Source organism: Chiroxiphia lanceolata, chromosome 20 (genome assembly GCF_009829145.1).
Source record: "Chiroxiphia lanceolata isolate bChiLan1 chromosome 20, bChiLan1.pri, whole genome shotgun sequence".
NCBI classification, from domain to species: domain Eukaryota; kingdom Metazoa; phylum Chordata; class Aves; order Passeriformes; family Pipridae; genus Chiroxiphia; species Chiroxiphia lanceolata.
Genome location: NC_045656.1, coordinates 9,511,028 through 9,528,421, shown reverse-complemented (window position 1 = coordinate 9,528,421; position 17,394 = coordinate 9,511,028). Strand labels below are relative to the sequence as shown.

Sequence of the window (17,394 nt, the reverse complement as noted above, 5' to 3'; positions counted from 1 at the left end):
GGTTTGGGGAGGGCAGTCCCAGCTTTCCCAAGTAACTCTTCCATTACATGATCAATTTTTGATTGGAAGGATGCTTTTTTGTAGCTCTTCATTTACTTAAGTTCACTGAAGTATTTGAGAACAGCTCCCTTTTCCAAGTAGGACTCATTTTTTTGCTGTGAGTTGTTGAATTGCTGAGACTCCTTTGGTTTTTCTCCTGTGAGGATATTGCAGAGTTTGGGAAACACAAGTCTCTGATTCTAAAGTCACTGTAGAGATTTACATGATGAGGGTTATCATCTGGCAGCTTTTAGTGCTAGATTTTATCCGTAAAAAGGAAGACAAAAAGATGTGGGGGACCTGAATGCCTTTACTGACCCGGATCAGAGCTGCTGAGGCAGAAGTCGGCATTAAAACCTCGCTGGTCCTGATCTGTAATGTCATTGGAAGAACACGTTTGTGTTTACAACCCAGGCTTGTATTTACAACCTTTTTTTTTTTGCTTGCTTTGTTCCTTAAGAGGCTCTGGCTACCCACATTTTATGCCCTTCTGGAAGGCAATAACAATTGTGGCATCATCTCTTCAGAATCCGTTTCCCTTCCTGAGATCGGGGCGGTGATGAGACCTCACAAAATCCTCGCTTTGGTTTTTGCTTTTCCCGGCCCGAGATGGGTTTAATTGGATGAATTGCTGCTTTCTCTCCTTCCCTTCCTTTATGACCTCTGAAATGATCTTTCAAATTTTGCAATGCCCTCAGTGCTGTGCTCTGAAAGATGAAATGCAGAGCTGGTTTATCTCGGCGGTGGCGGCGGGGCCTGCGCAGGCCCGGCGGAACAAACCCAAAGTGTTGTCAAATGTCAATTTAAACCTGTTATAACGCCCTCCCACACACCTTTGCCACTGCTCTGCAAGCACTGAAAATAAAGCCATCCCTCTTATAAAAGCCCTGCTCCCCTCAGCAAACGCTCTGGGCTTTTTTGGGGCCTGTTCACAAAGTCAGGAGTGTTTGTGAAGGTCAGTTTGCCTTTTCTCCCTGTGCCTGGCAGAGCAGTGTCAGGGTCTGATACAGGAGATTTTGGGGCAATAAAACCTTAGCTGGATGTGTCTGTTGTATTTTTAATTTTTTTTTTTTTTTTAGGATTTTACAGTTGTGTGTTATGTGTGTTCTCCTAAAATGCTGGTTTTCCCCTGATCCCAGCGCTCTTTCAAATGTGACACAGGACCAGCTGCCCAGGGCTCCTTTAAATCACACACACGTCTGTAAGATTTTAAATATTGTGAGCAAATCCTGGGCAATCCATGAGAGAATTTAGATTACTAAATTGGCTCTTGAAAACTGAGATTAACCACTTGCTTGATAGTCTCCTTTCCCTCATTTTCTCTCCTCCCTTTTTTTAATGTAAAAATGTGGGTTTTTAAAATATAAATTAGTTTTAAAATTTTTATTTATAAAAATATTTTATTTATAAAATTTCATTAAAAACATGTATTTTTTAAACTTTATTCATTAAATGCCGTTTCACATGAGCCTGATTTATTTTAAGCCTTGCCATATTTTCATTCACAGCTATTTTCTCATATAGGTATTTTCACCTTTTAATCCTCAGGAATAATTCTCTATTTTATGCTGATCTTTATCTGTGTATGTATCTGTTTTTAATGACAGTGTAAAGGTAATGGAAAGCAGGTGAAAAATGGAAAGGTGGCCGCTGATTTTAAATGAATTACAAATTCTCTCACTGTGTAAAGTTAAGTGTGTGCAAAAGTACAGTGAGAGGCTGAGGGCTTGTATATAAAATTGTTAAAATCAAAACCAAAAGCATTTTGAAAGGCTTCTGTGTAGAATTATTAAAACCAAACCCAAAGCACACTGCACCCTTTCATACAACAAAAAAATCTAGAAGAGCTTGAAGTGAGCAAACTGCTCACCAGCAGAAAAATGGCAATCAAATAAAATGGATTAAAACGTGGAGACACAGAACCAGTCGGGTCAAACTTCAATATCCCCTCACCCCACTGTATCAAAATGGCACTAAAAATGCAAACATAAGGAGAAATCGTTATTTACACATAATTAAATGTTCAGAATAGCTCATCTAACCACAGCCTTATCTCGAGGAACAAAAATGCAAGCATCCACTGAGTGATATTAGCAACCCAAAGAGGTTTGTTTAGACTTTTTTTGTTTTCTTGGCAATAAATAGAATTCTTTGTGAGTAGTCATTAAGATATTTCTAAATGTTCCCTTTTCCAACTTTGCAGGCTGCTATCCTTGTCCAGGGCCAAACATGAATCCTATTGCCCTCGGAAGCCGTTGGCTTGCTTATGCAGAAAATAAGGTAAGGGAAGGTTTAATTGCAAAAAATGCCTCTGGGTTTCATTCTAGATTTTTGTATGTATAGGGGGGAAAAAAAGAAAAGAAAAAGTCTCAGGAAAAAGGTATGTGAAAAAAGAAGGTCTGTAAGAGGAGTTGCATTAAAATGACAGACCTAATAGGTATTTTTATTTATCGTATATTTACTATGCACATGAACTTGGAAGGCATAAATATGTGTAAGCAGAGAAGACAGCCCTCAATGTGTGTTTTCAGCGAGGTAACTCAATAACCAACCCCTTTTGTGCTTTAAAAGTTTAAAGCCTTTAGTTATAGACACTTCTGAAGGCAAAACAGTTCCTAAATTCTGTTTTGGCGGGGGCTGAGTCTGGAAAGAGCTGGTGAGTTTGTGTGAAAGAACACAGCAATGCAGAAAATAGCATCAAAATACCCACTTTTGAACATCTTTGTTGAAAATATTAAGCTTCAGGGAAAAAAAAAAAAGAAAATGTTTAAATAATTGTTCTTGTTTCTAGAGGCAAAGAAAATAGATCCCAAGCAAAGGAATTATCACTCCTTTTACCCAGCCCTGGGCCAGGGGTGTGATCGTGTATTTAAAGCTCAAAGTGTTTGAAAAGTCTAAATTCAGCTTCTAAAGCCTTATTTTTTATTTCAAGGCAGGTTTTTTTTTTTCCCTTCCACCTGTGTGAGTGGAGTAGCTGTTTCTAGAGCTGAGCCAGGAATTATCAGAGGCAGAACTTTAGAAATGCATTTGTTGTTACACCTCTCCCAGCACAACTGATTCCTTCCCAAACCCAGGCCTGCCTTTGCCTCAATGCCACGCCTGCCTGGTGCTGTAAAACTTAACCAGCCAGCCTGGGATTTAAAAAGTTGCATTTTGCTGACAAAATATAAGTTGCTGATCTGCAAAAGAATTACATCACAAAGGGAATTTAAATAGTTTGTGTGTTCCCAGGTAAATTCCCTGTGGGCTTCCCCTTTCTCTCTAGTTTAGCTGTTTTTATTTAGATACTTAAGGCAGAAAAGCCTGTAGAAACAAATCCATCTTACAGTGATTTTTAATTATCTTTAGCTCAAACAGTCAAACAGGCAACATGTTCTGTGTGCAAGCAACAAATGCCTATAGTTTTTTATCATTTTATTTGGTCAGAAGCACAGATTCTGTTGTTATTTAGAGTTCAAAGGCAGAACCTTTTGTAGGCTGATGGCAGGTACAAGAGTCTTGTTTTGATTTATTAATTTTGCAGGAAGGCAATATAAAGCAAACCCCGTGTACATTTCCTTTAATCTATTAAATGTAAAGTTTCAAGCAGCTCTTTTTCCTTTGTCATCTCCTTTGCTCCTAAAGAGGAGGAGGGGGGGAAAAGCCACACTCGGATTCTTAGAATGTCTGATATTTAATGTTACATATACACGGCTAAAGCTTTTGATTATATTTATTTAAATTTATTTGTGGTATTGCTGCCAGACCAAAAATCCCACCATTTCAAAGTTTATGAATTCTCAGTGACTACTCAGCTGGTAATTGAAAACTGGAGCGGAGGACGCGACAGTCTGGGTGGCACCCAGAAGATTATAAAAAGGGGTTAAGTGTCTCAGCAGGGCTTTCTGCTATTTGTAGGGGGAAAAAAAACAAAAAGCACACCACTGTACATGATAAATAAGAGCTCTGGTAATGGCTTATGGGTTTGTGTAGTTTAATAGTAGTTACTTGGTTGCTGTCTTTTCTTCTTGTAGCTGATCCGATGCCATCAATCCCGTGGTGGAGCCTGTGGAGACAACATCCAGTCTTACACTGCCACAGTCATTAGTGCTGCCAAAGTGAGTCCATCATCTGCTCGGGGAGAGCTTCTCGTGGAACATAATTATTAGGTTTCCCTGCTGAATTGGGCTGTGTGTCATCACCCCCCTTCCCTTCCCAGACAGGAGAACCCTGCAAGCATCAGCACCGTGCCTGTGCTCCCCGACCCTGCAGATCTGGGAGCAGCCACAGAGTGTTCCACAAAGTGTTGCCTGGCCTGAACTGATTTTTAAGGGTTTTCTTTATTGCAAGCAGCTCTCTGTATTAGGGGGGAAGTTGTAGTAAAATGGGTTTGTGGAATGGCTGCTCCTAATGGTACAAGTTTATCAACATTTTGAATTATTAGTCTTTTAGCATCCTGAAAAGTGACTTTACAAGTGCTTGGTGCTTCTTGGGCTCCATCACACTCACACTGTGCATTTTAATCTCTCTGAAGGATGACAGTGCAGTCCTGGAGCTAATTAATCACCTTCTTTAAAGGTTAGAGCTTATTAATGACTGTTTACATATAGGTCCCATTGCCTCATTTTCTTGGTTCAAATGTTATAATATCCCCGTTTTCAGAGAAATATCTGGGGTTTCATAATACCAAAGGAAGACCATGGCTTGGAAAACTCTTAAACAGGACAGAGTATGCCCAACTTTTGTTTAACTGTTCCCCCCCAGCTCCAACATTTTGCCCAGTACTTTCTTTTTCTCACACACAGACACACACAGGGTGAGTTTTGGCACTGCCTGGTGAACTCGGTGCTGATTAGAAGCTTTCCCTGTAACCACGAGCCTTTTCATTTCTGATATGCACAACAAAACAAACCTAATAATAGGCATGAAATGACAGCACAGGACAGAAGGCTCAGTGTCACTGGAGAAAACAACACTTAGAAGAAGCCACAAAGAGAGACACAGGGCAGGCCAGCTCATGTAAAAACAAAACATAAAAACAAACATATTCCCTCACAATCCCAGTGTGGCTGGAGGAGGAGAAAAATCACAGTTTTTTACATAGTTGAGGGGAACTGGAATTGCTCCTTTCCTGCTGTGATTTGCTGCATCTCTGTCTACTTTCACCATCAACAGAGTGGAGGAAAAAAAAAAGGTGTGTGGGGAAATCTCCCCAGACTCCTTCAATCTCAGTATCATGAACATCTCTTTTTATAGCAGAGGTAAGTTTGAAGAAGTGACTGGCTTAGTGTGATCAGGCACAGTTTGGATCAGATGTGGTAAAACCCTCCAAAACAGATCACTGCAGCTGATGACCTTCCCTGCTGAGCTGCACTAGCCAAGGAGCATAATCCAGAAATTCCGATGTTAAGCTGAATTTATCACACTGAAGTAGTGCTATTGCATCATGTGAGTAGATCCTGAAGATAAAATGTGTTTATAATCATAGGAAAGAAAAGATTGTTCGCCTCTGTACGGAGATAAACTCGCAGTGAGAGTCAGGAAAGGGGATAATCCCCAGGGCACAGTGTCTGCACTACTTGGTGTTTGCACGTGGCTTGTGCTCCTCACTGTTACTGTAACAGACAAGATTAATACTGATACACTTTTAAATATTTGCACCATTTGGCTCTCGAGTCTGTCTCAGCCTCAGTGTATTAATTTGTTACCCGCAAATAACGCAACTGCGAATCCGAAATGTTTAATTTATTAGTGATTTCACTGAGCCCTGGCTTGTTATCCAGCGAGTTTTCATCTCTGATAACTCCAGTGCTGACTTGCTGGCAGATATCTGGTGCTCTCTGTCCATCTCATTGCCTCACCACCAGCTTTACTCCATCCTTATGTGAGCCATCACTTCTGAGCCTCTCCTGCTGCTGTGTCCTGTCAGCCTGCAGTGGTTTGTCATCCCTTTGCTTTCATCAGCAGAGGCAGCAGCTCTTTGGGAAGTGGAGCTCCTTTTTTTTCCCCCTTTTGGTTCAGAAGTGAACCAAAAGTTCTTGTTTTGCCAGGTTCCCTTGGCTTCCAGCCTGTTCTCTGTTTGGGTTCCAGTCTCTTCCTGAAGGAAGTGAAAGGACCTTCCTATAAAAGAGGGGGAAAGCTGAGAGCAAAGAGGGGTTTCAGCAGGGCCACCTGGGAGAGTTGCCTCTTAGATCCTCTCAGTGGCAGCACAGAATATTGACTTTCATGGTTTTCCCTTTGAGGAGATGTGTCCTGGTGGTGACAGTGGCTTTGTCCTCCCTGGGAGCTCCTGCTGTGTCCTGCACTCGAGGAATTCCCTCCCTAATCAAGTCAGAAGGTCCCTCTTGGCTCAGAATGCCAGGGTCAAAACTGTGATCCTGTTTGGGTGGGTTGTTACTGGTGCCAGAACTCTTGTTATTCAGGTGACACTGTGAAGAATTCCTTTGTGTCATCTTCCCATTTGATTTCCAGGAGGATTTTATTTTTAAAATTGAGCTTTTTGCTGTTTCTCCTTAAATGCATCTCGCAGGAGCATTGTTTGCTGCTGCTGCAGGAAAACACACACACCTTTCCCAGCTCTAGCTCTGATTTTCCACACTTTGGTGCTTTTCTGGCTGTTCATATTCTAAAAACTCTGATAACTTCTATAATTTGACCCGGCAGAAAACTTCTGGGAATAGAAAATGTCTCAAGATTCCCATTTAGGTTCATTGTTATCAAGGATAGAAACTCATGTGTTTGGAAAAATGAAAATATTGTTCCTTATGAGATAAAGTTTCTTTTCACTCCTGCTGGATGGAGTAGGATGGAAGTAGATTAACTTTCAGAACAAACTCCATTATTACCTAATGGTGTTGCTGATGGGAGAATGTTCAGGTGCTTGGTTGGAGATAAGCATCCAAATGTGAATATTTTTTGTTATAATTGTCCATATTTTTCCATTTTGGATGCAGCAAGGGAGGGGAATTAGGAAAAGACATTTCTTTTCCCCTTGTGTCTTGTTGAGGAGAACTTTGGTCCCACCGTGTCCCACCTCACTCTGTGTTCAAGTGGAGCTCCACAGATATTTAGTTTGAACTTGAATCTATAATTGATTGAACGTTCACTTTGTTCAAACTGACTGTGAGGCTCAACTGTGCTGACACCCAAGGCAGATCTTCTTGATATCTTCCTGCTTTCTATAGATTTTTCATTTGACAGCAAATAGATCATATAAAATGCATTTATTATGAGAAACAAGAGCAATATATTGTGTTGTCTCTAAAAGGATGCAAGGAATTTGTTGGAACAAAAGAGCCTAAAAAGCACTGAATGATGCATTTTAATTCTTTTCATCTAATTAAAGCTGCAGTTATTCTTCAATTAAATGGGATATGAGTGCATATATTTATTTTAATTAAATATATGTATTTCTTTATATTTAAATGAACGTGAACAATCCTGTTTTTAAGTAGATAGGGTGGATGTGAGTTATAAATAATATGTGTGTCTGCACAATGTGCATCGTTGCTTAAAAGGAACTGGATCAAGGGTTTTAATTTTATTTATAAGCAAACTTCACTGGCAGGTTCCCATCAGTGACAGAGGAGCTGGGACAGTGCAAACTTTAACCTATTTCATTTAAAATGTATTTGGTCTGTCACATGTCTCACATCAAATTATAAACCAACTCCTTCTCACCTCATAACTTCTTTGGTTGGTTCTTTCTCCATATCTTTTAATCCCGGAGTGGTAAAGTGATTTAGCAAAGGCTGCATCTGTTTTCTCTTGTTACCTGATAACTCCTTAATGAGGACTAACAGCTTATGTGAGAGCAAGGTCATTAGTCCTAATGGATGGAGGGACAGCTGATATGGCATGGGAAAGGTTAAAGATTACCCGGGAAGTTTGGCAAATATACACAACAGCACGGGGCAGTCAGGGCTGGAATGGCTTCACACTGATATTCCTGGGCTAATGGGCTCATCCCTGCACACCCCCTGCTCCTCAGGATTCCTGGTCCACGGGGCAGGAATTCATTTGGCTCGATAAGCAGGTTTAGTTTTTTTTCCTGGAGAGCTATAAATTTCTCCTTGGCGCTGTCATCCCAGTGCTCGAGGTATAAATATTAAAGATATTTTCCTAAAACAGGTCAATTAGAGTTTTTGGCCTTTTTTCACTTGGCCGTGTGGCGCTTCCTGATTTCTCCTTCCTGCTGGATAAACTATAAACGAATCATTTTAGGGCATTTGAACTGCAAAAAAACCCCTGTCTGGTCAGTTTTTGGGAGGAGAGTTGGACCCCCCCTCCCTGTGGTGGCTATTTTAGTCTGTCCCTCACCCCTCAGTCCCTGCTTTATGTCACAGTTCTCATCCCTCTGCCTCATTTTATTCCCCCCGTCGCTGGGTATAAAAAGAAATAATCAGAAACAAATGGCAGGATATTACTAAAGACTTTAAACCCCAAAAAGCCATCGCTGTGCTCAAGGCCTGCCTCGATTTTGAAGTGGAAGTATCTCCATTAGCAGTAATGGGGTGAGTCCATCAGCAGAGGCATCTCAGAGGTTAATCAGCCTTCCTGGCCATCGATACCGTGTGGCGCCTGCTGCCCTGGGCCCTGCCCGGGCTCTCCTGACAGCACACCCACAAGTCATTGCCCATGAATTATTAAAACAAACGTTTGGCTGCTAATTGATGAACACTAATGTGTTTTCTAATCACTGCAGTTCGAGATTTTAGCACTAAACAAAGCAGTTGCTATTGATTTGTGGCCGCTTCTTGGTTTTTGCAGCCTGGCATCTGGGTGCCTTTTTTTCTTTTCTTTTTTTTTTTTTCCCCCTTTTCAATTTAGCAGGCAGCTTAGCTTGTCTTTTTAGTTAAGAATTGGCTTGTTACAGTGTCATTCCATTCTGATCTCTTTTGCTATTTCTTATTTATATTGCCTAATAAATCTGCTCAGTTCTCTTACAGGCAGACCGGGCGCAGTCCTTGATTCAAGGAGAAAACATTTAAAGTTGTAGTTGGGGTTGTTTTTCTTTAAATCCTCATCTCTCCTACTGTGTCTCCTCTCCCTCTTTCTCCAAGCAAAATAAAGCAACATAAAAACAATCTCCAGCATCTTTAGCTGATAAAAGCTGGTGCGGTGAAAATGTTTTCAAAAGCCACGTCTGGAAAACACACAGAGCCTGGAAAGTCCCAGAACTTGTGCTGGGATGTGCAGTTGGGGACAGGGATTCTGCTTTCCAGGACCTTCAGAGGGGCATTTTTAATTTTCCTGGGGTTCTGCTTTCCAGGACCTTCAGAGGGGCATTTTTAATTTTCCTGGGTTTGATCCCACATTCAGTTTTCACGCTGCAAAAGGCTTTAATTGCCAAGGAGTGTGTCGGATCCAGGGAAGGCCAAATCCCATCTCTTGCACTGTGCAGGAGACAAAACTCTGTCAGGATCAGCATCTCAGGGTGTTTTTGTGTGAGCTCTGCCCTCCTACACACCCAGCTCGGCCTCATCTTTTAATCCTTCCGAGGCTCTTGAAAGAAGTCAAAACAAAATTAAAGAAACTAAAAGCCAAAACACTTAAAATATTTAAAAAAATCATTTAAACGTTAAAATACTCTTTGTTTTTTTTTTTTGAAGAATGCTCTGGAATAATTGAATTCCAAAGTAGAGGTGAAATTTTTTCAAGCTGTTCCTTCTCCAGCCGCTTGCAGCCGATACACCACGTGCAGAAAAACACTGCAGATAAATCCACCACGCGGCCCTAAAATGTCATTTATTGGGTGTTTTCCTCTTGGCAGACAATAAAGACGGGGCTGACCATGGTTGGGAAGGTGGTCACTCAGCTCACGGGGACGCTGCCGTCGGGAGCCACCGAGGAGGAGATTTTGGCTCACAGCAACCTCCGCCGGAGCCCTCTGGTGCCCGGGATCGTCACCATCATCGACACCGAGACGGTGGCAGAGGGACAGGTAATGTCTGCACACAGGCAGCACCTGCATTTGCACTAAAACCTCACCAAAACGCTGTTGAAAATTAAAAATAAGTCAGATTTTTGGCGCTCGTTCCGGTCCCGCAGCGCTGAGATAAAGTCCTGCTTGGGACTGAAAGGAAGCCAAAATATATAAATATGGTCCTTCCAGGGTATTTATGTGACACTTTGACAGGGCAGGGTGTGAAGTGTCACATTTTGTCTCTCAGACACTTGTTCCTAATTGACACTGATTGATGCTGATCGGCCGAGGTGGAGATGGAGCCTGATTATATTTGTTAATGTGAAAACGTGATGGTCTGGAAAATGCAGAGAACTGTTGAATTCCAGGTGAAAAAAAGATGCTGAGTGAAGTTTGTTATAAAAGCTTATAATTTTATATAAATCTCAAAGCTACCACACAGCTGTTTTGTGAGGCATTTGCACTGTTTTACCAAGAATATAATAAATTTACTGTATGTAATAATATACATACAGTGCATCAGGCAAAACCATTTAGTACAAAATCCATACCATTATCACACCCACCATAAATGGGTGTATTTTACTGTCTTTAGGGCAGAGAAGATTTCCATGTCCTTCTTTGTTTTGTTCTCTCATTTAATTTTTGGTCCTGGATCCAGTGTTTATGCAGAACTCCCACACACTCCATTATTCTGTAACTGGTAATATTTTTTTCCTCGTGGTCCCATTTATTGAATTTAAAAAGACAAAGCCTTTATTTTTTCTTGTTTCCCCCGTATTTATGGTGCTCATTGCAGGTGAGGTATTAAGGACACATCAGTAGTCAAGTTGAGGTGGTGGGGAAATAAAATGTTTTACTTGAAAAGAAACAAAACAGAGAAAAAACCCTGTTGTGCTTGTTCCTGAGAATTAGTTTTGGGAGTATTTAGCCAAGCAATGTTTCATTGAAAGGGGGTTGTTCATAAAACATTATAGGCCTTTTCTTCCCAAATCGAAATAAAAGGAAAGAAAGAAAGAGAATGGAAAAAGAATTTATTTACTTGAGATCTTAAGAGTCAGGTCTTAAAATAATTCTGTTGGCTGTTGGGATTTGTTTTTGTTTCCAGGGGAAAAAAAACACAAAGGTCTTTTGGCTCTTCATACACAACCAGGGGAAAAAAAAAAAAAAAAGAAGAATTTTCCTTCATAAATTTCTGATGAAGCCTTTTTAATGTGGTCATTATTCCTGCCCCTCGTTGTCTGTGCTTTGATTCTTCTGCACAGGCCTAGGGGGAAAAAAAAATGATAGATCTTAGGTTTTTAAGTCTTGTTATGTATGATTTAGAGGTTTTATGAACTTGTCCTCTGACCTTAACAATAGTAGGGAGCTCTCAAGCCTAAAGGGCGCTATAGGAGAGTAGTTGTAAAAATGATAACGTTTGCCTTGTCCAAATACTGCTGCTCTAACATAAATAAGCCATCAGTTCTAGGAAAATCATTTTTGCCTTGGATCTCCAGGGAAGGAGGCTCCAAGTTGGATGTCCTAATTGTTTGTGTGTGCTGCATTCATGTTTTTGTGAGCTGAAGTTTTAAATCTGGTCAGATTATTATTTTAATAAAATTATTATTATTATTTTAATTATTATTATCAATATTATTATTTTAATTTAAATATGTCAGATTATTATTTTAATAAAATGTTTATTATTCTTTTTATTATTAATAATATTATTTTAATTTAAGTCAGTCAGATTATTATTTTAATAAAAATATTATTTTTATTATTAATATCAATATTATTATTTTAATTTTAAATCTGTCAGATGATTATTTTCAGTGCTGGGGTTTGCTTTCAGAATTAGCATTGTGTTTCTTTCCAGGGAATGACAATAACCTTTCTTTTGCAATGTTAGATTTTTCTCAGTGCAGGAGACTTCTTTGTAACAGTCTTTTCTTGCTGAAATGTGCTTCTAGCAAAAGGAAAGTTGATTAAAAATGACTAAATACACTTTGTACTTGGTCGTTCCCCACGGCCCCAGCACAGAACCTCCTCACATGAAGAGTGTCCTGGTTGCTCCCAGTCCCCACTGAGGTCTTTTCTGTTCTTCCAACTCTATTTCCAGTGGAAATGTAAGTTTTTGGGGATGTGCTGGAGCCTGATTTTGGGTGTTTCCCGAGGAGCCTGGCAGGGATCTGGTGCTGTGTGCTGGGCAGGGAGTGCCAGGCCGGGGCAGGTGGCACATATTTGGACTGGCTGGGTAGTCCTGGCTGGTTTTTATGGCAGAATTGAGTGAAGCTTCAGTTCAGGGGAGTGTTTGAGCACATCTGACCTTTAAACCAGGCGAGGACCTCCCTGAGCTACCTGGGCTTGCTGCTGGTGGTGGAGCATCCGGCTGATTCCCACTGCTCCACAGCTTATCCCTCACTCTGTTAACCTGTGACATTATTCTGCTCTTCTGGGGCCAATCTCCTTGCTGGCAGTGGTCACCCAGAGTACCTGTGCCCAGCCTGTGGCTGGCAGGGCAGGGGATGGAGCAGGTTTTGGGGAGAAACCCGGGGTTTTGGGGAGAGCCGCCGCCGTCCAGCGACTGCCTCGCACGGGTCACTCCCTGTTTTCCTGATGCAGTGGCTTTTTCTGAAGTTATTGGTTTATGGAATCACAGAATCATTAAGGTTGGAAAAGACCTGATGGATCATCAAGTCCAACCTTTAACTGAATCCCCCCCTCCTGTGAAGTGCCAAGTCCGCTCGTTTTTTGGACGCTCCCGGGGGTGGTGACTCCACTTCCCTCCCAGTGCTTGGCCACTCTTTCACTGAAGAGATTTTCTTTTTTTTCCCTTGTCTTGTCATCCCAGTTTTCAGATTTCAGGGAATAACAGACCTAGATGGAACCAAACAAACAGCAGCATTCCTCTTTTCCTTGTGCCTGTTCCAGGGGGGTTTCATCGCTGTGCCCATCACAGATTTTGCTCTCCCTGCACTCACTGGGAACCCCCAAATTAGGAATGCCAGCCAAGTGCTTCCTGGGCTGAATTAGCCCTTGGAAAGCCTTGCATCCCATCCATCAGTGTGGATTTGTGGGTCCTTCCATGGTTTCCAGGGGGTGTCAGCCTGGTTGTAACCGAGGGGAATTTCAGAAGCAGGAAGGAGATATTTTCTTACCATAAATAAATCCCTCCCCTCCTTCAGGTCCATAAAGATTTCCATCGACCTGCACAGCCTGACTGAGAACTTGGGTGTTGCAGCAAAATAAAATAATTTCCAAGCTATAAATAGATCTTTAAGATAACACCTGGTAAAAAAAGAGAAAGGAAGAAATCTGTTTTAAAAAAGAGAAAGTAAACCTAAGGCAGGCAAGCACATCATTTTGGAGGAAGAATAAATGCTTTTTTTCAGTGGGGAAGCAGGGTTTTTAAAAAAATAAATGTATTTAAAGGCTTGCAAATTAATTAGGCAAGTGCTTGTCCAGTTCCTTTGAGCACAACAGCACAGGTTTTAAAGATGGACTGAGCTGCTCTGTGCAAATACAGCAATTTATTTGCCAGTAGGACGATTAGGGAACATATTTTGGTTGCAAGCCAGAGGGACTATTTGCAGCTTTAAGTTTTCACTAATTTTTTGTTATTTCTCCCATTTCAAAGGCATCAAATATGAGGAATGTGAGGTGGAACTCGATGTGTTCCGTGCACTGCACAGGGGGTGAAATGCAAACTCACCACTGAAAAATACACAGTTAGAGGCCAGAGAAGTCTCCTTGTGGAATCTCCCAGGATTAAATATGGGGAAATATTTTTAATAAACCTGATGAATGTAGATATTGTAGTAAACTCCCGTCCCCAGCAGTTGTTTATGTGATAGCTCCTACTTTCTTAATTGGCGATACTTTAAGAAAATTTGAATTATGAGGTCATTAAATAAATGCAGAGGAATGCAGAATTATTGACGTTGGCTGTCATGAGATATTTGTAAAAGGAATAAAAATAATTATCGAGATGCCCAAGTAACTTTGTGGTAAACCAAAGTATGTTAACAAGGTTGTGTGCTTGTTTAAACTTCCTTCTAATGAAGTGTTAGCAAACTTTTCAGTTGGATGGAACCACTATTTATTTGAATCTGTTAATTAGTTGAAATGGCTAAAACTAAAGCCCTACAGATGTCCTCCTTTTTTTTTTTTTTTTCAGTAATTGGAATTAAATGTGTGAGACTTTATTGGCTCGGGCTTTGAAAGCAAAAAATTATTTTCCCTCCGACCTTTGTTTCTGTATTTTAATTAATTCATCCACTGGGCCACCCACGTGCAGGCTGCAATAACCACCCTGCTCAAAAAGTCGCCAGTTTTTTTGGGGGCTTGAATGTAAAATCTGTTCAACATCCAGCAGTTGGTTGACAGAGAAATTCTGTGGCCCTTCCAAAATACAGGACCCGGTGATGGATGAGCCACCGCCGAGCGGCTCATCCCCGACCCAGGCCAGGGTCTGGGGGAATATTTGCAAAATAACTCAGGAGAAGAAGATAACATGTTGATCTGTTTATGTTTTAAAATGTGATTGGGGCTTTTTTCCCCCCCCCCCCCCTCCCTGTTCCCTATTAACTTTTTATTGCATTAAAGAGGAATTTTCAGGGGGAAAAAAAAAAAGCAACAACCAGCCGGCCGCCGCTGTTTCAAAAGTTCATTTTCATTTGGTGAGGAGTTGATGGCAATTGAACCAAATCAAGATGCTTATCAGGAGCAGGAATTGTTGGGAAACTTTGGTCTGAAGCAGGGAGAAGCTCTAAGAATAAAGCATATTCCATAATAAAACTTTAACTGTGGACATAATTCCACTGGTCATTAACACCAGGGCTTTTATTTTAGGAGCAGCTCTCACAAAGCCTGACCTGATGTTCTCTTGCTCAGACATTTAGCCTCGATTTTCTTCACTTTTTTATGTCTCTGTGTATTACAGAAGAATTCTTTTTATATGTAAATATAAAAAAAGAGCACCAGGATTCCCTGGGAGCATAATACTGTCTGCCTCACTTTTATTAAAGGAGATCTGGTTTTTGTCAAGAAGACATTTTTGTCTCAGATAAATGGTTCAGGCTGAGCACGGGGCTGGTTTGAGTTTATGCTGGATTCTATTAAAAGGAGAGCAGTAGTTAATGCCACAGATCTATCACTTTTAGCCCCTTTCCACTGATGTTTGACCTTGGCTGTAAGTTGGGGGAGGCTGAGGGGGTCAGTGTTTGTGGGTAGGAACTGAATCAAACCCTACCTTCAGCTCTTTAAGCCACTGGAGATCTCATCAGCCAAGATATCTTTATGATATAATATTCATATTTATAATTATTGCCAAAGCTATTTGTTTTTATGATGATGGGATTACTCTTTCTTAATTGTATTAAGAGTAGGACCGGCTTGATTAGATTTGGGCCCATTTTTTACTTGTGTTACTTTCATGTTTTATTTAAAAACATGTCTCCACTGGGATAAGTGGTGTAATTTGCCTTTAAAGATTAAAATAATTGGAGTCATAATTACTGGTGGCTTCTGTTGAGCAGGACGGAAAATAGGGCGGATGAAGAAAAATATGGCATAGGAGGAAAAAGCTGTGGCTTCAGCCCTCAAAGCAGACACTGGTGGCTGGTAGTAAATGTAACAATGCCCTTGGTGTTCTGTCTCTTCATTTTTGAGTGAGATAAAGAGGGTTTGATGACCCTTCTCTCAGTGTTCTGTTGGAGCTGCTTTGGGAGCCGCGGCCTTGGCTCGGCGTGTCTGGCCACGGGCTCTGTCCTGGGCAGCTCTTTGGAAAATCCTGTCGCAACTCTCTTGGTAAAACCCTCTTTGGGCATCAGCTCATTTATTACAGTTTATTACATTTATTCCTTTGTTACATTTAGTACAAGTGCTCATTTATTTGTGAGGGTGTCTGGGTGGAACAGTCCAAGCGTTCGTTTCTCGTCGGTTGTTTTTTGCCAGCTCTGCAGGGAAGGTCCTCAAGCACCCTGAGGAGCCTCAGTGAGTGAGTAATGCTCAGATTTATGAACCTTTCCCAGTGAGAGACTTTGTAAGGCCTTTTACTCCTAATAGGAGGGTGGTTAGAGGCCACCACCTTGGAGAACGAAGCCTGGCTGGCGTGAAAAAAATTGCAGGCTGGGGATTCCTGTGGGCTCTGTCAGCTCTGGGAGGGCGAATGAGCTGCTTCCCTCAAGCTCCCCCCCAGCACTTGGGTGTGTTATTAGGGAAATTGTCCCACTGTTGTGATTTCCAGGAAAAGTTTCCAGCTCTGCTGTTTGCAGTGGTAAGAAACCATCAGCTGGTTGAAAGGAGCCGGTGAGTGTTGATTTGAGGGGCCATTTGTTACCCTGCAGGTCCCTCCAGCAGCATCTTCCACTTCAGCTCTGCCAGGAGTGGCTCTAAAATCTGTGACATTTGTGTGACAGAGGCCTGGGATGATTTTTAGTTGTTGCACAGCTCCAGTTTCATCCTTGTCCACCCGAAATCTGTGCAATTCGATCCATCCAGCTCTATACAAACCCTGCTGTACTGAGGCACTTAAATCCATATAAAGATCTATAATACAGAAAATAATGTATTCCTAAGGCATCATGTGTGCCATCAGCATAATTTTTACTTCCTTAGGTTGTATTAAAAGGGGAAAATCACCCTGGGATTTAAAGCTGTGCAAGCTCTGACCTGGGATGGGAACCAGGCTTTGGGTTGGTGGCATCTTAGGGAGGGACATTCCCAAAGAGGCTGTTTGGTTACTGATGTTAAATCTAATCCCTTGGATTTTATTTTTTTTCCCTCCTTCCTTTGTAGTGTTGGAACTGTAAAAAGGGACATGTGCTTTCCCCAACTGTGCAGGAGGGCAGGGGAAGGATGTGACAAATCCTGAAAACTTCAATAGAAATGGGTGATTTTTTAAACAAAGCACTTTTTCTCTGTTCCTAAAATGTTTTCATGGTGATTTGAAAAAGATGAAGAACATTTTTTTCAGTGTTCTGAAATAGCAAGTGCTGTTTCCATGTGTGTTTCCAAAGGCAGATTGTCAGTCCTGGGCAGGGACACGGATCAGGTGTCCACAGAGGGTGTGGGGTGGCACCATCACAGCCCTGAGTGTCACATTCTCCAAGGATTTCCACATTTTTGAGTAATGAAGGTGCTTTTGTGATTTTTTTTTTTTTTTAAAATATATTTTTTTAAATTTACTTGGCCAGAGCAGGAGATGAACACATTTCAGTTTAAATCTGAAAGCTCCTCCATAAGGGCTGGTTTTGCTGGACCTGTAAATCAGCTTTTACAGTGAAAAGTGGAGATTTTTAAAAACTCCTTTTTGGAGTGGTTTTTTTTCAGGAAGATAATTTTAAGCAGTGATTGGCAGAAAAAGCATGGAATCTGTTAACATTTCCTACAGGTATAGATTTGGGCTTTATTGTGTTCTCAGAGTGGTGTAACTGAGGTGTCTGACAACTTTTAATGTTGTGGCA

General features: G+C 41.2%; 1 protein-coding gene across 11 annotated transcripts in view; it reads left to right on the top strand.

The window, feature by feature from the left end:
• Positions 1-17,394, top strand: part of BCAS3 (BCAS3 microtubule associated cell migration factor) — a 319,099-nt gene that overhangs the window by 45,304 nt on the left and 256,401 nt on the right. For all 11 annotated transcript variants that reach the window (XM_032707131.1, XM_032707129.1, XM_032707130.1 and 8 more), the window contains 3 exons: positions 2,243-2,319; positions 4,053-4,136; positions 9,791-9,961. In XM_032707131.1, the coding sequence (XP_032563022.1) occupies positions 2,243-2,319; positions 4,053-4,136; positions 9,791-9,961 (332 nt within the window). The remainder of the gene's footprint in view (positions 1-2,242; positions 2,320-4,052; positions 4,137-9,790; positions 9,962-17,394) is intronic.